General features: G+C 40.5%; 1 protein-coding gene across 1 annotated transcript in view; it reads left to right on the top strand.

Moving 5' to 3' along the window:
- Nucleotides 1–23225, top strand: part of LOC120435337 (NLR family CARD domain-containing protein 3-like) — a 68421-nt gene that overhangs the window by 14883 nt on the left and 30313 nt on the right. Inside the window, exon 4 of the mRNA XM_039604742.1 lies at nt 13728–13901. Within this exon, the coding sequence (XP_039460676.1) occupies nt 13728–13901 (174 nt within the window). The remainder of the gene's footprint in view (nt 1–13727; nt 13902–23225) is intronic.

Below are 23225 nucleotides of genomic sequence, written 5' to 3'. Positions count from 1 at the left end.
TCATATGACCCCCTATGAGCAAGCACTTTGGCGACAGTGGGAAGGAAAAACTCCCTTTTAACAGGAAGAAATCTCTGGCATAATAAAATAAATATTCTTCTGTAGCAATAACAAAGTATAACATAAATTATTCTGTAGCAATTATAGAAGAATATCCAGTAATGTCCCTGCCTACAATTAAACACATTCACTTACCGAAAATCGGGGACATCTGCTGTGGCAAATGGGTGCAAGCCTTTTACCACAAACTTAGTCACTGCTCGGTGACATTCTGGCCCGAAAGGAGACGCTACCGGTAGACTGCAGCGAGAACTGCCAGCATCTGAGCCAGCCAGACTCTGTTTGTCTCTCTCATCACGGTCACCTAAATGCACAGTAATGGCAGGTTTTGTAATAAGGCAGATCGCGCTAACATAATATGCACTGTTAGTTGATTATCTACCAGCCGCATTAACGGGAGAGGACGTGCAAACGTTACCGCTGCTGCTGGGTTGAGATTCACGAGTCCAGAGCAAAATTAAAAACACAACATTCATTTAAGGTTATTGCATGTTTTGTGAGCAAATGCTTTTGCATATTCTTAGTGTTTCCTCCCTTAAGTTAAATATCTACTTTACAAGTATTGCAAGTTGCCCTGTTGTCATCCATTCTCGTAAAGTATAACCAAAGTTTTGAGCGTTTGAGCCGCTTAGGCACCGTGTTTCCTGCCAGGTAAATGACGCTCCGCAACGTGGTGACGTCATTCGGGGTGACTGGAATCGATAAGGGAATCGTTTTCAAAATATGCAAACAATTCCAAGGAATTGAAACAGTGGGAACCGGTTCTCAACAAGAACCGGGTTTCGATACCCATCCCTAGACATGCTGTGGAAGAGAGACAGAGATTAATAACAGATATGATTCAATGCAGAGAAGTCTATCAACACATAGTGAGTGAGAAAGGTCACTGCAAAAGAAAAAGTCAATGCATCATGGGAATCCCCTGGCAGCCTACACCTATTGGAGCATAACTAAGGGAGGATTCAGGGTCACCTGGTCCAGCCCTAACTATATGCTTTAGCAAAAAGGAAAGCTTTAAGCCTAATCTTGAAAGTAGAGATAGTGTCTGTCTCCTGAATCCAAACTGGAAGCTGGTTCCACAGAAGAGGGGCCTGAAAACTGAAGGCTCTCCCTCCCAATTTTAGAGATGCTGCGCAAATGGAAGAAAGCAGTCTTACATATTTGTTTAATATGTGCATTGAAGTACACGTCTTGGTCAAAAATATATATATAATTTATATGGTACTATTTACCTAAAATAGTACCTAAATCTACCTACCTAATTCTCTTCTTACCAACACTGTGGGGTTCCCAGTGCTGACACATTGGCTCCTTCCGATGTGCTAAAAATGCAGCTAAGAACTCAGGCGTTTTTTATATAACCATTTAAAACTAGTTACAGAACAATCAGCTGTTCTGCATTCAATAAGAAGGTGCACAAATGATTTGTGCCACTCCAAAAAAATAGTTTCTGTCCACTCTCAGACAGAGGAGAACACCACAGGCCTAAACCTTGCAGTTCTGACAACAGGAGGTGTGTCAGTCCTGTTTTCCAGGCGGAGACAGCGTTTCCACTGCAACCTGCCTTTGGTGGCTTTTTTGGAGCAACTGTGACATTCAGCAGTATAACTGACACACAACACAAAACAATGACTACAGTACACTGTAACTATAGCCTCCAAACACGCTATCCATCACTAGTGTCTCACATATGAAGACTCATTCTCTCTCTTTCTTTCGCTCTTCTGCTTTCTCTCGTGGGCATCACTGCTAAAGCTGCCAGCTTTGCACATCAAGAGACTGAAATCCTTGCCCATTCTTCTTATATATATATATATATATATATATATATATATGTGTGTGTGTGTGTGTGTAGTGTGTATATATAGAAAAAAATAAAAAAAATTCCACACTCGCCTCTGTGGGCGGTCAATCGTTCAAGCTTGGGAGTCACTGCACCTAGTGCTCCGATTATCACTCGGACCAACGTCACCTTCACCCTCCACATCTTCTCGAGCTCTTCTCTGAGCCCTTGGTATTTCTCAAGCTTCTTGTGTTCCTTCTTCCTGATGTTGCTGTCATTCGGAACTGGTACATCGATCACTACGTCCGCTTTCTTCTGTTTGTCTACCACCGCTATGTCCGGTTGGTTAGCCACCACCATTTTGTCCGTCTGTATCTGGAAGTCCCACAGGACTGAGCATTCTCCATCACCCTTGGGGGCGTCTCCCATTTTGACCTCGGGACTTCCAGGTCATACTCGACGCATATGTTCCTGTACACTATGCCAGCCACTTGGTTATGGCGTTCCATGTATGTGGCTGTTCATCTTAGCCGCTATGATGCCTGACAGGAGCTTCCACATGGTGCTCAGGCAAGTTATTGGGCGGTAGTTGAAGGGGACCGGTCCCTTCTGGAGGTCCTTGAGGATCAGGACTGTCCGGCCTTGCTTCCTGCTCAAAAATTAAATGCCCAAAATAAAATGAGTATTTCTCGTGCAATTACAAACTCTGTGTCTACAATCCTGGTATCAAAATAAAGCTAACACTTGTGAGATTTCATTAGAGGTGTAAATATTGCATCAGATATTACTGTTTCAAAGTTACTGAGACTGGAACACAGAAAAAGTAAATTTCATCCTCGTCTAATTTATTTGTTCATTTTTTCAGCATACGACCCTTTAAAAATATGCTTCAGTTTACATTTTATTTCAGAAATTCAGTAACCAGAATTTAAACATCTGTGCAAAGATTTATGTTTCTAAAATGAAACAGTGAAAAATTACATGTTAATACATGAATATCTAGACGTTGTACAGAAAGGCCAATTTTGGCACTCATTGGACACCATATTCCAGTTGAATTGTTTACGTATTAAAGAGCAGAAATGATTTTATTTAATTAACAGGTGTAAAAATGCTTGTTTTGAATATTTTTGAAGAATTACCCACAATATGGGCAGAACTTTGTGCCATCAGGAACTGAACTGATTAAGTTAAATTCAAATTTGAATTCCTACGATTGAATAAAAGCTTCTAAAACTGAATTTTAATTGACCTAATTTGAAATCCAATGTATTGGTTTGAAAATGATCGTCACTAAACTGAAACTGAATCTTATATTTTGAAAATGAATTAATTTAATTTGAAATTGTATTCCATCCTTCTTTAAATGTAGCTCTTGAATGCTTTCAGTTTCACTGCTCACCTTTCAATTTCAGTTCTGAAATTCAGTTTTTTGGGTCATACATCCGGGTCCTTTGTGAAAGCCCACAGTAATCGAGTACCAGTTAATAGAGCTACGTTTTACCTGTGGAACCAGTGTTACTGAGCGGACCTACAGCATCTTGAGCTTCAGCGGGGCACAGATTAAGTAAACTGCCGTAAGCCTCATGCCTTATTTAAGACTATTGACATGGTCCTTCATGCTCCACAGACTGTTGGTGTCGAGACCTCTCAGGAAATTTGTGAAAATTTCCTACACTTCCTTATTGATAAAGCGCAGATTTCCCGTTTTTGACCCGTCTATCCCTGTCCGTAGCTCTGCTATCTTCAATTTTTCAGAGGTTTTCCTCACTATAGCACCATTTGTCCAATCCATTGTAAATAGTAGTCTGTCCTATGGTGTTGTACCTGTGAATCTTAAACATACAGTGATTCAGCCTGTACTCAAGAAACCTGCTCTTGATCCTGATATTATTGCAAATTACAGGCCTAATTCCAAACTGCCTTTTTATCTCAAGAATTCTTGAGACGGTAGTTTACAAGCAATTAATTTCCTTTTTAGAAGAACACGGTATTTTAGAAGCTTTCCAATCTAGTTTTAAAGCTTTACTTAGTACCGAATCTGCTCTTTTCAAGGTTTTTAATGATATGTTTTTAGCAACTGACTCAGGTGACTGTGTTATTAACGTGCTTTTAGATTTAACTGCTGCTTTTGATACAGTGGATCATAACATTTTGATTTCCCGTTTAGAGCAGTTGGTGGGTGTTAGGAGTACCACACTGCAGTGGTTCAGATCCTATTTGGCACAGCGAACTTTCTCTGTGAAACTTGGTGAGTTTGTATCCTCTGCTGCTTCTCTTCAATGTGAGGTCACACAGGGTTCAGTTTTAGGCCTGCTTCTTTTCTCCCTATATCTCCTACCCCTTGGCTCTATTTTTATGAAACATGGGATTTCTTTCCACTGTTATGCCGATGACTCCTAGATTTATTTCCCATTTAAAAAGATAAATGGCTTCTCAGTAGATCCTCTGCTCAGATGCCTTGATGAAATAAGGGCCTGGATGGCTTTTGTTAAGGTCCAGATATTGAGGAGGAATCCAAAATAACCACCACTGATCCGGCCGGGTGCAATTAGACGACATTTTAATGAACACATGTGTGAGTCCGACCGCTGTGCAGATTTCAGCGTCGAACTGTCTTACAATGGTCAAACCAAGGTTTTATAGGGTTGGCAGTCTTCCTGTTGCCAGGCAGACTCAAACAAAGCATACGTCAACTCAAAACCACAATGACTTTTAACACAGTTTGAAAAGATCATCTTCTCGTCTCGATCCCAGGTGTCTTCCTGTTGTCCCCGGACGCTCGCTTATCTGTCTGGAACATCAGGCACACTTTCTGCACAACCTGTCACTTACGCAGGCACAATTTTGCAGTTGCAAGCAAAACATGATTAACTCTTACCTATATAAATGAGTCTCTCTAATATGTGTGTGTGTGTCAGCCTCTGCTGCCCTTTATTTCACCCTTCACTTCATCAGCTAAGCCTCGTAACCTTTCCACCAGACAGAAGGCCAGCATATACTGAAACTATGTGTGTGTGTGTGTATATGTCTGTCTGTGGGTGCAGAGTTTGCATGTGCTCTCTGAACCTTAGTTGACCTCAACTTAGGCAACCAGGATAAGGCCATCCTGTGTGTACTGATCTTGACTTATATGTAAAATGTATAAAACAAATGTTTCAATCTAATACAACCCCTTAAAGCTTAAATCAAAGATAAATGCATAACAAAACACCCTGCTCTTAACTTGCACTTAGACTCTGGTTTCAGTTTCGCTTCTGCAGAAGCATGCCCTGCAGAAGTGTTTCCTGTCTCATTTTGGCACAGAATGTATTTCCTGTCCCTGCAGTCTACACAGAAACATTTAAGATTATTATATAGGAGCATTGAAAAACATTATAGATTCACCTCCAGTTTAAAGTGGTTCTTCCTGGACCTGTAATAAAGACTGATATAATACCAATATATTTGAACATCTGAATGCATCTGCATGCAACATCACTATTAATAATGAAATGGTAATGATGATTATAAAAATAGCAGCAAATAATAGCAGTAAAATATCTCTCTACTCTTCACACTTTGAACTTTTTACGTTTTAATGAGCAGAAAACAGAAGTGATGGTTTTTGGTGGCACTTCTGAGACCACTACTATAGATCTTGGTTTTCTGGCACATTATGTTAAACCTGTCATCACTAATCTGGGAGTTAAAATGGAGGCAGAGCTTAAACTCGAAAGCCAGGTCAGAGCTGTTGTAAGATCTAGCTTTTTTTCATTTGAGGCAGTTAGCCGATATGAAGCCCATCTATCAAAACAGCTTTTTGAGACAGTAATCCATGCCTTTTTTACATCTAATAATAATAATAATGTATACATTATTGATCCCCGTGGTGAAATTTCTTCTCTGCATTTAGCCCATTCATTCAGTGAAGCAGTGGGTAGCGATTGGGCACCCGGGGAGCAGTGTATAGGGATGGTACCTTGCTCACAGGTACCTCAGGGTAGCTGTTCAGCGGAAGTAAACTCCCGACCTTCCGATCTTGGGGCCACCACTCTACCTACTGAGCTATGGGCAGAAATCTGTGCCATCAGAAACTGAATTTGAATAAGTTAAATTTGAATTTGAATTGCTCAGATTGAATCTGAATTGTAACTTGAATAAAAGCTTTTGAAAACTGAATTTGAATTAGTCTAATTTGAAATTGAATTTATGGTTTGAAAATGATCATCATTAAATTGAAATTGAATTTTATATTTTGAAAATGAATTGATTTGCTTTGAAACTGCATTTTATCCTTTAAAAATTCAGCTCTCGAATAATTTCAGTTTCATTTCTCACCATTCAGTTTCAGTTCTACAATTCAATTTCAGTTCCAAAATTCAGTTTTTTGGGACTTAGATTAATAGAACTACATTTTGCTAGCGGACTGAAAGTGTTACTGACGGGAATCTACAGCGTCTTGAGCTGAATTAAGACTTCAGAAGTCATTAGAGAAGGCACTGAATGCAAACTATTTGCTGGGGAGGTTGTATGGCTATGTAGGTTGGCAAAAGGAGCCGGTAGCTGGGCGGGGCATCATTATGGTTGCTAGTAATGGGATGGGGGGCAGACTGCAGAGTGGTGGAGCCTGTTTAGAAAAACTATATATATATATATATATATATGTGTGTGTATATATATATATATATATATATATGTGTGTATATATATATATATATATATATATATGTGTGTGTATATATATATATATATATATATATGTGTATATATATATATGTGTGTGTGTGTGTATATATATATATATGTGTGTGTGTATATATATATATTTGTGTGTATATATATATATATATGTGTGTGTATATATATATATATATGTGTGTATATATATATATATGTGTGTGTGTGTGTGTGTATGCATATATATATATATATATATATATACAGGCCCCTGCACGGTATGTACCACCGGCAGATAGAGGAGGTGGCTGATATCCAGAAATCCTACCAGTGGCTGGACAAAGCTGGACTGAAAGACAGCACAGAGGCACTAATCATGGCAGCACAAGAACAAGCTCTGAGTACAAGATCCATAGAGGCTGGGGTCTATCACACCAGGCAAGACCCCAGGTGCAGGCTGTGTAAAGATGCCCCAGAGACAATCCAGCACATAACAGCAGGGTGCAAGATGCTAGCAGGCAAGGCATACATGGAACGCCATAACCAAGTGGCCGGCATAGTGTACAGGAACATCTGTGCCGAGTATAACCTGGAAGTCCCGAGGTCAAAATGGGAGACGCCCCCAAGGGTGATGGAGAATGACCGAGCTAAGATCCTGTGGGACTTCCAGATGCAGACGGACAAAATGGTGGTGGCTAACCAACCGGACATAGTGGTGGTAGACAAACAGAAGAAGACGGCTGTAGTGATCGATGTAGCGGTTCGAATGACAGCAATATCAGGAAGAAGGAACACGAGAAGCTGGAGAAATACCAAGGGCTCAGAGAAGAGCTCGAGAGGATGTGGAGGGTGAAGGTAACGGTGGTCCCGTGGTAATCGGAGCACTAGGTGCGGTGACTCCCAAGCTAGGCGAGTGGCTCCAGCAGATCCCGGGAACAACATCGGAGATCTCTGTCCAGAAGAGCGCAGTCCTGGGAACAGCTAAGATACTGCGCAGGACCCTCAAGCTCCCAGGCCTCTGGTAGAGGACCCGAGCTTGAAGGATAAACCGCCCGCAGGGGCGAGATGGGTGTTGTATGTGTGTATATATATATATATGTGTGTATATATATATATATATATATATGTATATATATATATATATACATTAGGGGTGCAACAATACTCATATCGATATTGAACCGTTCTATACAGTGCTTTCGGTTCGGTTCGCATATGTATCGAACAATACAACATTTTTAATTAATTTTAACAACTTTTCTTCTGGCGATGCTGTCTGTGTTGAACGGTCAGTGGATCTGCGTTCGACTACTCCGCCTAGGCTACACTGTCGAGTGCAGATCCACTGAGTGCAGCGCAAGCTAGCAAGACTCGTTAAGTTAGTTATCAGTTATCAGTTAAGCTCGTTGCATCATGGCAACTGCCTCAACGCTACTATTTTGGTTTTCATGTGAAGCATGACCTTGATGGTAACCACGTCATGGACAAAAGTAAAACAGTATGTCGGATGTGCCACGCAATGCTCACTTACATTGGTGGGAACTAGTGCATTAGCGCAGTTAGCTCGTTAACGTGTTGACGCCGTCCAGCCTCACGCACGGGGCGATTCGCTGTAACTCGTTAACGGAGATTTGCCGCGTTATGGCGTTAGTGTCATTTTAACGAGATTATTGCTGACAGCACTAGTGGGAATACAACGAATATGACTGACAATTTACGCTGACATCATCCTAGTTCAAAGACAAGTGGAAGCAGACAAAAACAACAAGCACGCATGCTACAGACTTTACCCGCGTCATTTAGACAGCCGTTAGCACATGATTCTCCTTATGGGGACCTGATATGTTTAATATGCTGCTGAGAATATACCCCAGAAAAAGCGTATAGTATAGCTTTTATTTTGGAAAGAGCCCTTTCTCTGTAATAAACTCTCTTTTCCAAAGATGAGTGATTTCTCGATCTGATAGATTTATTTATTTTTTTATTTTTTTTTGTTGTTTCAGCAACATTAAATTTAAAAACTGTACTTTTGAGTTAAAATATATATTTATAATTTTAATAAATGACAAATTAAAAAGGCATGAACATTTTTTTGTATCGAAAAAATATCGAACCATGACACCAAAGTATCGAACTGAACCAAACCGTGAATTTTGTATATACACATATATATATAGCAGCTGGATAGCGTAGTGGTTAGACTACACGCCTTTGGAGCAGAAGATCGCAAGTTCGATTCCTGCCTGGGGCGTCTGTATCCAGTAAGGGTCCTAAGGCTAGACCCCCTATGCTAAAGTGAGCCTACCGCACACACACAAACATATGGCGTTCCATTTATGCCCTGCCTGCTAGCATGTTGCACCCTGCTGTTATGTGCTGGATTGTCTCAGGGGCATTTTTACACAGCCTGCACCTGGGGTCTTGCTTGGTGTGATAGACCCCAGCCTGTATGGATCTTGTGCTCAGTGCTTGTTCCTGTGCTGCCATGATTAGTGCCTCTGTGCTGTCTTTCAGTTCTCTATGTCTGCAATGTTGCCTTCTGGTAGTTCAATCCCCTCAGTTCTGACTATCTTCCCTCTCTTTGTTATCATGTGACTACACTTTTCCAGTCCTAATGACATCCCGATATCATTGCTGTATATCCTGGTAGTGTGGATCAGTGAATTGATGTCTCGTTCACTCTTGGCATACAGCTTGATGTCATCCAGGGGCGACCGTGGCTCAGGGGGTTGGGAAGGGCACCTGTAACCGGAAGGTCGCCGGTTCGATCCCCGGCCTCTCTGTCCTGGTCGTTGTGTCCTTGGGCAAGACACTTTACCCTACCGCCTACTGGTGTTGGCCAGAGGGGCCGATGGCGCGATATGGCAGCCTCGCTTCTGTCAGTCTGCCCCAGGGCAGCTGTGGCTACAACTGTAGCTTGCCTCCACCAGTGTGTGAATGAATAATGTCATTGTAAAGCGCTTTGGGTGCCTTGAAAAGCGCTATATAAATCCAATGCATTATTATCATTATTATTATCCATGTACAGGATAATAGGTTGACAACCGCTCCATTCCGTAGTCGGTATCCGTAGCCAGTCTTGGTAATGATCTCACTGAGGGGGTTCAGGCCTATGTAGAACAGCAGTGGGGACAGAGCATCTCCTTGGTAGATCCCGCACTTGATGGTGACTTGTGCTATAGGCTTGGAGTTGGCCTCTAGTGTTGTACGCCACATCCCCATTGAGTTCCTGATGAAGGCTCTTAGGGTCCTGTTGATCTTGTTCTAGGCATTCTAGTATCCAGCTGTGGGGCACTGAGTCATAGGCCTTCTTGTAATCAATCCAGGCAGTGCACAGGTTGGTCAGCCTGGTCTTGCAGTCTCGGCTGACTGTTCTGTCTACCAGTAGCTGGTGTTTTGCCCCTCTGGTATTCTTGTCAATCCCTTTCTGTGCCCCACTCATGTATTGACCCATGTGCCTGTTCATCTTAGCCGATATGATGCCTGACAGGAGCTTCCATGTAGTACTGAGGCAGGTTATTGGTTGGTAGTTGGATGGGACCGGTCCCTTCTGGGGGTCCTTCAGGATCAGGACCGTCCGACCTTCGTTAGCCATTCTGGGTGTCTCTCGTTAACTAGCAGCTGGTTCATTTGTGCTGCCAGACGCTCGTGGAGTGCAGTTAGCTTCTTCAGCCAGTAGGCGTGAACCATGTCGGGCCCTGGTGCTGTCCAATTCTTCATACTAGAGACCCTTGCTTGGATGCCTGCCACCCTGATGGTTACTGGATCCTGTTCAGTTGCTATGGTCTGCCCTCAGATCCACTAGCCACTGAGCATTGCCGTTATGGGTTGCGTCCTTCTCCCATATGTTCTTCCAGTATTGCTCCATCTCCAGCCTTGGTGGTGCTGTTCTCTTATTGTTCCCTTGCCACTGAGAGTACACCTTGGCTGGTTCTGTGGAGAACAGCTGGTTTATTCTCCTGCCTTCTATCTCTCTGGTGTACCTCCTCAAGCGGCTGGCCAAGGCTGTGAGTCTTTGCTCGGCAGTTTCCAAGGCCTCAGGTATGGACAGCTTGCTGTATTTTCTATGCACCTTCTGTGTCGCACCTTTCTGCACCTCCGTTAGTTGGCTAACCTCCCTCCGTGCTACTTTGGTCTTGCCCTCTAGCCTCCTTCCCCATGTAGGGTACTAATCCTTGTGGCTGTTCAACTTATAGCCAACCATCTCACTAATCGCTGCTGCCGTATTGTAGATCAGCTTGTTAGTCTTGGTAATCGTGACTGTAGGTATCATCTGTGCTGCATTAACATCATCTAGCAGACCTTCTGAGGGTACTTCACGTAGTCTTGGTAACCGGCTGCAAGAGATCCAGGTTTCGAGCTTGGCCATGATCCCCAAGATTGGGTACCAAGCCCCAAGTGTGATAGGAGAAGGATGGTTGAGTGCAAGAGAAACTGACCTGAAAGATGGTGTGGGTGATGTTATCTCCCCTCTGACCTGGCGTCCTGGCTCCCCCTTGCCGTAGCTGGGTGGAAACACCAAATATTAAAACCCGATTCTTTGATCCCCATGATAGAACAGGGAAAACCCAACCCATAGTGGTCAAAACATTTACATATTTATTCAATCATCTTCCGGAAGAGAGAGCCCTGCACAGCCCAAAAGCCAGTTGCAGAAACTCTAACATTATAAGGTAAAATGTGTCTCATATAGGTGTTATTTTGATACTTTACACGTCACACATGGTTTCATGTCACTAGTTCCTCTTTTTGTCTGGTTTCCTGTATTTATTAATATGCTTGTACAGCTCTACATCAAGTTCCTGTTTTCAGTCTGGCCGAGCACTTAGTTTTTGAGTCAAAAGTGGCCTTGCTTTACAAGCTTTTATTACTAACATACATAAAACAATATAATAAGAAAATAAGCACTAAGAATATATTAATTACATGACAGTACCCAATCTTGGGTGTGGGTGATGATATATCCCCCTGACCTGGCGTCCTGGCTCACCCTTGCCATAGCATTTATGTTGTACCTCGTCAATCTCTAGCTGTGAGAGCACTCCCTTCTTTCGAATGTTGGAACACTGAGCTACTAGTTGTTTCGCCGTCATTGTGGATGTTGGGTATCGAAGAATCCATAGGTCCCTCATCCTATTCAAGTAACCCCTTCTATATTCTTCCATAATTATGATTAGGGAACTGACTTCACAGCCCATTGTTCCTTCAGTGGGCTGGTTTCAGTCATTATGCAAATGTACTGTTTATAAGGTTGGGGAAACCTGCAGTCAGCTGAGACTGAAGAAGTCACTTGGATGAGTGACGAAATGTTTCTCCCACAAAATGCTACGTCCAGATGAACAGATTCAACTTTTGGAGATTTACTTTCCTGGATGTTTGAGAATGCATCAAGACAGTGAGGATGATATCCCTGAATGCAGTAAATCCTATTTTCTGTTTACAGTAGAAAAAAGTAGAGCGCAGACAGAGCTGAAAACTGGTGCCTGTTTGATTTAGTCCTTGAAGAAGAGGTGGTGTTTTTACTGAGATCTTCTAATGATGTTACAGACAGTGTTTTGCTCTCTCTATGCTGAATGGACTGAAAGTGTGTGGAATAAACTGAAGCAGTGCTATAAAAGGATCATTCAGTCATTACAAGGCCCAGTCCAAAAGACCAGCCAATCAAAAATGGGAATTCCTGAGCCTGGCAATGCCTGGAAGCAGCAGGTATGCCACCTGTGGCAGCTGAGGTCACGTGATCTGAGTGTTTGAACCACGTGTTGGAGCAGCGTTTCCAAACATCTGCACTTCAGAAGCTCCAAAGTGTGGAAATGTCACTGTGGAGCATCTCATCCCTATTTAAGAGATCTTCTTGGCACTGCAAAGCTAAGCTTGCAAACAGCACCATAGTTTGTCAATCCCAACCAATCAGAGTGCTTCTTATGTCACGTCACATGACTCGTGTGTTTTCCTTTTTGATTAGCACCCAAAGAACTAAAGAAAGGCTAAAAGGACGTTCAGCCAATCAAACCCCTGCTAGGAAGAGGAAGTCTAGAGAGGAAATGGAGCAGAGAAGGAGAGAAACCAGTTTAAATGTCTGAGTTTTAAACTGGTGACCCTCTAAAGAGGCTTTTGTTGACTCTTTCTGTTTTCTTTACAGCTTTTTTCACCATTTAAACCAGCGGTCCCCAACCTTTTTTGTGCCACGGACCGGTTTGTGCCCAACAATATTTTCGCGGACCGGCCTTTAAGGTGTCGTGGAAAAATACAACAAAATAAAACTAGTACCGGTACTGAAAAAAAAACATATATTCATAACACACGTGAAAAGACCCAGGAAAACCAAGTTAATGAAAAAAACGATAACAAAATAACGCTAAAAACTGATAAAACCCCTGAAAACCATACATTTCACACCTGAGAGTCTCAACTCTTGCGGCCCGGTACCAAATGACTCACAGACCGGTACTGGTCCGTGGCCCGGGGGTTGGGGACCGCTGATTTAGAAATAACTTTTGGATAGTTTTTCTACATTTCCGCTAAAATGTGACACAAATAATGACTTTCTGACTTTACTTTCGACTAATCTAACGACTCAGCCTGGCTATGTGTGACTAGATGTGGAAGCAGCTCCCAGTTTGAGTTCAGGAGACAGACACCCTCTCTACTTTGAAGATCAGCTTAAACTTTCCTTTTTCATAAAGCTTATACTTACAGCTGGATCAGGTGACCCTGAACCATCCCTTAATTATGCTGCTATAGCTTCAGGCTGTCGGTGGACTTCCCATGATGCTCTGCTTTCTTCTCCACTCCCCTCTTTTCACTCCTGATGCTTTGATATGTCACTACTGCATGTCCTTAACTTTTGTCTTCTCTCTCCTTAGTTTGTGTTTTGTTCTTGTCTCTCTGAGCTCATCTCTTCTCTTTTCCCTCACCCTGCAACCAGTCATGGTAGATGCTAATCCTGGAGCATGTTTTCACTGGGAGGATCTTTGTGTCAAAGGGAGTTCTTCCTTCCCACCATCACCAAGTGCTGCTCACGGTGGATTGTCTGATGGTTGGGGCTTTCTATCTAATATTGGAGGCTGTTACCTTACACTGTTAAAGAGCTTCAGATGACTTGTTGTCCGTTGGGAATTGTCACTTGTAAATAAAGTTACATTGAATGGATGTAAATGGATAGATGTTATTGTGACAAAGAGAAAATGATTGTTGACAGATGGATTGTTGTTTTGTGTGTCTGCAGTCTGTCAGGCTGTCTGATCACAGAGGAAGGCTGTACTTCTCTGGCCTCAGCTCTGAGCTCCAACCCCTCCCATCTGAGAGAGCTGGACCTGAGCTACAATCATCCAGGGAACTCAGGAACGAAGATGCTGTCAGCTGGACTGAAGGATCCAGGCTGGAGACTGGACACTCTCAGGTATGGAGAGAATGTCTGATAGAGGAGGAAGAGCTGGAAACATTTCCTGTGTCCTTCACTCACTTCCTGTTTGTTTCCTGAGGATGAGACATGAACAATCACACATGCAGGAATATTGTCAGGGACAGACACACTAGTCTAGCTATTTATGTAGGGGGTCTCCAGGGAGTCTGTTTGCAGGAACATTAATGATAACTGGTAAGTCATGTCGAGAGTTTCATTTAAAGTAGACCTACAGTTAGGTCCATAAATATTTGGACAGAGACAACATTTTTTAACTTTAGATGCACTTTATTAGGTTACAGGTGTACTGTACCTAAAACAGTGGCCACTGTGTACCTAATAAAGTGTCAGCCATGTGTATGTTTCCCATGCTGTATGTCCACAGTCACAGTGACATTCAGTGACAAACAAGGCTGTGAATCATTTCAGTCTGTGTGTGTGACAAAGAGGCAGACAGGAGCAGCTAACATTTGGAAATGGAAGCTTAAATGCTGGAAACTCTGATAAGCTCATGGTGTTTATGGGCTGTCTTAAAATCAATACTTAATTCTCATTCTGTTGTTTGAGAACAGTAACAGAAATATGTGTGTTAATGTAGATTTTGTCAGAATACATCATGGTCACACAAATCCAGAGAGAAGGAAAGGGCCTACTTAGCTAAGCTGCTCACCTTGTTAGAAAGCAAGGGAAAACAGTATTAAAATTTGCTGCTAATGGCAGCTTACTTAGTATAAACTCCTCACATCGTTATAACGCAGGAGAAAAGGGTATTAGCATTAGCATTATCTACTTACGTTGTTAAAATTGAAGGGAAAACTTTGCTAGCATTAGCGGATAATACAAATCCACATCAAATTAGTATTAGCTGCTAACGGCAACCTACTGAGCATTAGCTGCTCACATTCCTATAAAGCAGGGGAAAAGAGTGTTAGCGTTACCTACACACATTGTTAAAATTTAAGCGATAACAGTGTTGACATTAGCGGATTCACCTCCAATTAGTTTGTTTATTTATAGGGAACCCCATTAGCTTCCACAACAGTGGTTGCTAGTCTTCCTGGGGCCCAAACCATCAAATACCATCGAATAAAATGTTACACAATGAATTGGATGCAAAATATCCACATAATTTGGCTCTTACATCCACAATAAAGTTTTACAATTATAAAAATATAAACATGTTAATATAAAAAAATATATAAAACACTCAAACAAAATACACAATTTCCATTACAAGTGACATTACCCTCTTACAGTATTTACAAATAAATTAAAAACTGCCTAAATAGGCTTTTAGGTGATTTTTAAAAGTATGAATAGAAGCCAATTCTCTAATTGCATAAGGCAACTTATTCCACTGAAAAGATGCTCTAAATATAACAGAGTTTTTCAAAAAGTTACTTTTAACTCGAGGAGTTACTAAATTGTGGTTGATTGAGAATCGTGTAGCATGATTATGTATTTCATCTGGATACTGCAACTGAGCATAAAAAAAGTGTGGTGTGTTTACCAGTACTGCTTTCTTTAAAAATACAAGTAAGCCATAGTATAATTTAGCTTGTACAGAAAGCCAAGAAAGTTTATCGTGCATTTTATCAATGTTTGTATAATATGAACACCTTAACACTAATCTGGCCGCCCTATTTTGGACTAACTGAAGTCTGTTCAGATCTGTCTTATTAGCTGCTGACCAAATGATTGAGCAGTACTCTAGATGAGATAATACTAGTGCATTAATGACACCTTTCATAATTGAAGAAGTAATATAAAAGGAGCATTTCCTAGCTATAGCTATACCCTGTCCCATTTTCTTAATAACAGAGTTGATGTGCTGACACCATGAAATACTTATCAAAATCTTCTAACATTGTTATAAAGCAAGGGGAAACGGTATTAGCTTTGACTGCTAATGGTTTTAATCCTTAAATTAGCATTAGCCGCTAATAGCAGCCTAAATCGCATTAACTCCTCACATCGTTAAAATGCAGGGGAAAAGAGTAGCATTAGCTACTCACATTGTTAAAATTGAAGGGAAAACATGGTGAGCATTATTGGATAATGCTAAATAGGATTAGCTTATAACAGAATCCGACTCAGCTTTAGCTGCTCACATTGTTATAAAGCAAAAGAAAACGGTATTAGCATTAGCTGCTAATGCTGACCTACTTTAAGTACAATAAGTACCCTCCTACCTTAAGTACCTACGGAAATGAAATCAGTATTATAACTAGAAAGTGCATTTTCTGAAGAAACTGCTGTGTGAATGCTTGAATCTGAATGTATGCACTGAAATGAATTAATTGCTGAATTTTAAGTTAAAAATGTTGAATGAGATGAAAAAATACAGAAATCTGCACCTGAAAACAAAAAAGCTGAACTGCTAAAAGCTGACAACCACAGAGAAGAAGTTGGAAAAGAGCTGAAAATGTTTAAATTGTAAATTAGAGAAACATAAGAAATGAGAAAAGAATATTTAGAGTCAGAAAACATCTGAATGAATATTAAAAGTTCATATTCTTTGAATCACTGAATGACTAAAATGTGATCCCTCCACTTGGATCCACACAGTTTTAAAGGTTTACATCTCTGAGCTTTGAAAGACACGGTGCTGGAAAGACAAGAACGATGGCGACGTTTTGAGGGTAAAATGATGGCTGTAGAGCAAACACTGTGGACACAGCAGCAGTTGAAAGAGAAGTGTTTAAGATGAATCTTGGCACAGTGAGAGAGAGCTCGTTAGGCAGGCAGGTGTGAGCCTGGTTGCTATAGTGACTGCACCCATTGGCTCCATACACACGCACAGACATGCACCTCACTTTTGCTGCTTAAAATGAACAGAAAAGTCAGGCTGAAACAAATCGCTCCCAAATGAAAAGTACAACTCCTATTGACCAAATTCTTTCACCGAGAGCGACAGCAAGGTCTAGTCTACTGAATTCTCAGTTTTCATGCCTGTGGAGTTTATTATATGGACGTGGTGACAGTGTAAAAACACCATGCTCTTCTGATTTTCAAACGAACCTTCTGAGCCATTTTAACATTAGAGTCTATGGAGGAGTTGGAGGGAGGAGGCTGTGCTTTGGTGACATTTATGAAAGAACCATAACACCTAGGATAATAGTAAACACATTGGATGAAAGAGGACAGCGATGGCTACGTTTTGAGGGTAAAATCATACCTCAGAGCAAACGCTGCGGACGCAGCAGCAGTTTTAAAAAGATTTTAAGATTAATTTTTTGCTCCTCTCACTCTAGCAGTTGAGCTGTCTCACTCTAGCCCCAACATTCCGTCCCATACACACCCATTATAAACTCTGAAACGGCTGAAAAAACATCATGAAACTTAAACTGGAACTGAAGAAAAAGAATAATAGATATTGAAAAGATAAATACAAGTTGAATAGCTGAATGTCTTGTCTTCGTTTTAAAGTTTGAATGGTGGCTCTATGTCAACGTATGTGGAAGTAGTAGGAGTTTAAAAATGAGTAAGTTGAATGAGGATTTGAAGGGTCTCCCCATTGAAATACATGGGAAATTTTTGTTGAAAAAAGTTGAATAAAATTAAAAATATAAATGTTAAAAATGAGAAAAATAGAAGCAGTCATGTCCAAAAGAAGAGGAATCTAAGGGTGTTTGAACGGTTTTTCTAAGTTGAACGGTTTTGAAGGAGTAGGAGTACAAAAAGCGTACGGAATAGATAAAATATAACTAGAAAGTGCATTTTCTGAAGAAACTGCAGTGTGAATGCTTGAATCTGAATGTATGCACTGAAATGAATTAATTGCTGAATTTTAAGTTAAAAATGCTGAATTAGCTGGAAAATACAGAATTTTTAAACTGAAAACAAAAGTGCAGAACTTTTGAAAGCTAATTTTCACACAGAAAATAGCTGAAAATAGCTGAAAATGTTTAAAATGTAAATTAGAAAAAGATGAGTAATGACAAAAGAAAATTTAGTCAGAAAACCTCTGAATGAATAACAAAAGTTCATATTCTTCTAATCACTTCAAGAGTGGAATTATGTATTATAAATCTCTAATTCATAAGACAAATAATAAAAAGTTAATGTAAAAAACAAATTTTTGAATTGAACTGAAAAGATGAACAAACATTCTGGAGAAAATACAAATTTTAATATACAGCATAATGTTTTTCAGACATATATACAAGTGTATATCATGTTTAATGGTATTACATACATCAATGTGTTGTTGTTAAACACTTCACAGTAGAATAAATAAAAATAACTAAATTAAATAACTAAATTAAAATAATAAGCAACATATGAAATACATGAAACTTCAACTTTTAAAACCACAATCCTAAACCTTTAAATTGTGTTGGTTTCTTAGAACATGGCTGAACAGCTGTTTCTATCGGTCTACTTAATCCTCTGATCTGTCTATAGATCTTTTTATTACTCATTCTTTTTTATGTTTTCATGTAAACAGTGTCCACACAGCGGTAAAAGAGAACTGTATAGAGATATTTTGAGTAAACTCAAACGAAAGCCTAAGGTGGTGACACAGTTTAACACATACAAATAATCAAATAAACACATTAGTCCATTTTGTGAACATTGATAAATAAGTATTATTAGTTTACAGCATTGTTCAGCCATGCCACTAAATGCTTTTTAACACTGTGTTTTAACCTGGGCTCAGACACAAAGTCCCAAATTTAGTTAGTCCCTGACTTTGAGTTGTGGTTATGACTAATTATTATACACAAGGCTTTATCTATCTGAACTCTAAGGACACAAATATGAAAAAACCTATACTTACCAGCTGATACCCTACACTACACACTAGGTGTGCCATATGACCTCAAACTTTGGTACAAACTCATCATAATCATTCTGTTAACACTGTTTTTTAACACTGTTTGTGTTGCTGTTCAGCAGTTTAAAATGTTTTAGATTGGATTACATGGAATGAATTTGAGTTCTCTTGGGGGTTTTTTGTCTGTGTTTTGTTCTTAGTAGATTTTCTTTTCCATACTGTTGAATTCCAGTTACCACATTTCTGGTCATATGACATCCCACTGCCCACTTAAAACAATCCCCACAGTTAATTCAACATTAAAACAAAATAAAAAAATATGTTAAATAAATAAAGGTTTGCTCTGTGATGAAATATTAAATAAGCATACATTGTACAGAGCACTAACAATGAAAACAATCCTTTAGCCTGTTGATCAGAGAGAGGCAGTCATTATGTCCATTTAAAACCTGTAATCAAAGAGCACAACGTTTCTGTGAAAGTATAAAGTCCCATATGATCCTCATCATGTCCAGTGACTTCAGAGTGGATCCTCCCTGTCATCCGGCCAGTGTTTGATGTGTGGCAAGCAGCACAGAAGCAGGATAGCTGAGGAGCAGAAAACAGGAACATATGTAGTTGTAAATGTAAATATCAGTGATACTTGTCTTGTCAAAGGGAATAAAATAATGAAAACGTTAAACACACACTCATTTAGGGAGGATCTTGACACTGCACAGCGGAGGCACAGTCAGTCTGACAATGATGGTGATCTCCAGGGATGTTTTCCTGCAGCAACATTCCTGCCAACTGGCCATATGATCCAGAGCAGTTGGTTTGTAAGGAACAGAAAGGTGTATATGTTAGGTAGTGTGCACTTATAGCTGGCCCTAAGAAACAAACACATCCTGTAATAAACTGAATACCTTTAGTAGTGCTGCTGCAAATATAAAGCCCTTCTATCATGTGTGGTTTCAAAGAAGGTGTTTTGAAGGCTCAGTCACAGAAACTGTGCAGTCTGTTCAGTCCTGAGTGTCTCAGCTCTGAAGGGGATGGATCACAGAAGGAAACACTTAGTACAGACATTAAAATACACTCAAAATAACACTCCTAAGGTCAAGTGAAAAGACAATTCAAACACTTTAAAAAGAATTAATACATGTTTTCATGAAAATAATGTCATTAACCCTTTTGTTGTGAGTAAATCTCACCGACTGCTAGTGGGACAAGCTAGGAAGAGGACTTATCACAGAAGCTCTCCTGTGCTCCAGATGTGAAGTCTCATGCTCTGATCGTACGGCGAAGATGGTGATGATGAAGCCTCTCTGATCTGTGGCATTACAGTTTCTGGCTACTATTTGCTTCACACTGTTGGATTTTACATGTGAAGCTTGGAGAAGACACAGGAGGACTGTGTCTCTCTTAACAAAAAAACAACAAAAACAACAAAAAAAAGAAACCTAACAACCTCCCACCGTAACCCCCCATTCAACTCCCACCTACTCACTCCACTCAACTCCCAGCCTCACACCATCCAATGTCTATACAAATGTAGGGTATCAGCTGGTAACAAAAAGCAAGTGTAACATATGTAGTACATATGTGACACTCCTGAAACATTTCTGGCCAGAAATGTGCAGTTATCAGCCAGTGCATTTATCATCCCAGACCCAGACCCACCCTGATAAATGCACTGGCTGAAACATGATAAAAGCTCATAAAAATGTATGTTTCATCGAAAGATTTGTCCAAAAATATAATCATATAGTTTTGAAAAAGTTTAAAGATTATGACAAACCAAAATCAATAACATTTTTGTAAATAGTATTTCAAAATAGAGGCACGGATAAACTGGCTTAACTGTCATTATTGCTGTAATTAGATTTTTTTTTTCTTTTTTAAAAAAAAGCAACCTTTAGTCTGTGTTGTTCTCTCAGAAACAATGAAGAAGCTGTTGAACATTTATGTGTTGTGTGGGCAATCCTCTGGTCCACCCTCCCTCCCTCCCAGCCACAGAGAGACTGGGGCAGCCTGGCAGGATTATGAAGCCTGGCTGAAGAGAGGATATGCCTACACTGTTCGTTTTAAACTGGTATATTTGATTTTTCTGACATTAATAGATTACTGATTTTTAGATTTTCTGTAATAAATAAAATTGTCATATTTTACTGATATCATTACTTAATTCATTTAATTGTATTTTATGTAAAAAAAATTCAAACATTATACTGCAATGCAGGGCGTTTTTTCTTAAGTCAACTTTTAAATATCGCTCTACTTTCTTAAGTCATTCAGAAATATAAAAATTACTTACTGTATTCAAAGATCTAGATCATGAATCATCACAGGACAATACACAGTATACAGGGTCATGGTAACTATGGTAGGTCTTCATGACTCCAGAATGGAGACATCGCTCTGGCTGAGAAATGAAAATAAGGTCAAGCAGTGTGTTCTTCTCTGTGGTAGGGGCAGTGATGACCTGTGCGTATCCCTAGACTCAAACAGCTCCAGGATTGGTTTGTTTGCACTGGATAAAACATTCTCATTAAAATCACCACACACTATGATGGGATGACAGTCCATGATCTCTAATGAGTCTAATAGGCTTACCAGGTTTTTCAGGAATGGAGTGTAGTCTGGAGGTCTGTACACAACTGCAATCAGCGCACTGACTGGTGCTTCAACCTTTAAAGCCAGAAATTCAAGGTCAGTTACATTATGGATGTACTGTTTTTCATGCACTTGAATGTCACTTTTCACATAAACAGCAACTCCACCACCACTTCTGTTTGCCATTTGGGGAAAGTTTGTGTAGGACAGGTGTCTGTTGCGTTTGAACAAATTGTAATTTTCAAGTGGAGACTCTCTGCGACAAAAGAGCCCCCGCAGGTGTGTTTCTGTTAAGCACAAAACATCTGCTAGACACAATTCATGGTGATTCTTGATGTCATTAATGTGAGCTGGCAGTCCTTCTGTATTATGATGAACAATGGTGAAAACCTCTGACCTGCTCAGTGTTTGTCTCACATGTAGAAGAGGCATCATGTCATCAAGGTTGGCTTGTCTCATGTTCTCAAGCGCTGCAGTGATTTCTGGGTTGGTGAATATTTTTTTCTCCTCCATATCAAGAAGATACAGTCCACTGAGAGACGTCACTCTACTGACAGCTACGTAGGCCATGCCGGGCTCAAAAATGCTCTTAAGAGAGACAACAGCTGATGTGGTTGTCATACCCTGTACCTTATGTATTGTACATGCAAAGGCCAGCTTCACTGGGAACTGTCTTCGTACCACTCCTTTCTGCTTTAGATTCTCCTCTGCTCTCTCAATGTACACCATGTTGTCAGCTGGTGTGCGGTTATTCTTTCCAGATGTCTCATTATCCATTTGAAGTCCAAGCTTGATGATGTGTTGGTCGTTTTCAGAGTAAACTACTCTAAGTAGTTTTCCAAAAGCTCCATTAACCAAACCATTTTGTATGTCAATGTTTCTGGTGAGCATGACACGAGCTCCTTCTGCAACTTTCAGTGTGTCTGGTAACTCGTTTTTACCTCCTTTGAATGGTCTGTCTTGTAGTGCCATTCTGCCAGTTCTAGGATCCTTTCTGTAATCATCTGCATGGATGTCAATGATATGAGTATGGAGCAGACCCAGTGTTGCAGAGTTGTGTGCATCCACTTCTTTGTTAGTTGCAAAAATGTGCAACGCATCAGTCGGACAAAGGGCTGGTTCAGTTATGGCCTGTGACAACAAATTTCTATCTGCTTCGCAAAGCTCATCCAACTTTCCTTTCACACGGATTCTGTTCAGCATCTCAGCAAAGACAACATCATCTTTCTGACGCATAATCTCAGTCAGTGATCATCTGAAAATGCTCCCGCCACAGGTCGATCTCGGACGGGTCGTGCACACAGAGAGGTTTCGACTGTCGCACTGGGGGTAGCTGATAGAAGTCTCCGACAGCAATGACTGACATGCCTCCATAGGGTCTCCGAGTCCCTTTGATCTGTTTGAGTCTTGCATCTACATATGCAAAGAGATGTCTTGACACCATAGACACTTCGTCAATGACGATTATTTCAGCATTCAAAAGTTCTGATCTGACTTCATCCAGCTGATTGCCAAGTCCCTGAATGGGAGGTTTTAAGCTTCTAGGGAGCTTGAGTAGAGAATGCAGAGTTGTTCCAGAAATGTTAAATGCTGCAGTCCCAGTGAAAGCAGTTAACAGGACAGTGGGTTTTGATATGTCAACGTCGTCTGCATATCTGGGCACTGCTCAGTATCTTAGATGCTTCTGAGTAGATGCATTTGATAAGATGTGATTTTCCTGTTCCAGCACCACCATTAATATAAAAGAAAAACTGCTCTGGATTTAGAGCACAGACTCTTTTTATGCACCAGTCTCTAACTGCATAAAATATGCAGGCTTGCTTCTTATTCACATTCTGAAACATCTGACGTAACAATGTGGGATCAATAGCAGGGGGTTCCCTGATGGCTCTGACTTCTGTTGAAGCATCAGCCTGACGGCTGTAGTCGGGCACATCTTCCTGTTCATT

Source organism: Oreochromis aureus, linkage group 3 (assembly GCF_013358895.1).
Source record: "Oreochromis aureus strain Israel breed Guangdong linkage group 3, ZZ_aureus, whole genome shotgun sequence".
Classification (NCBI taxonomy): domain Eukaryota; kingdom Metazoa; phylum Chordata; class Actinopteri; order Cichliformes; family Cichlidae; genus Oreochromis; species Oreochromis aureus.
Note: the sequence above shows the minus strand (reverse complement) of the source record. Positions and strands in the feature narration are given on the sequence as shown.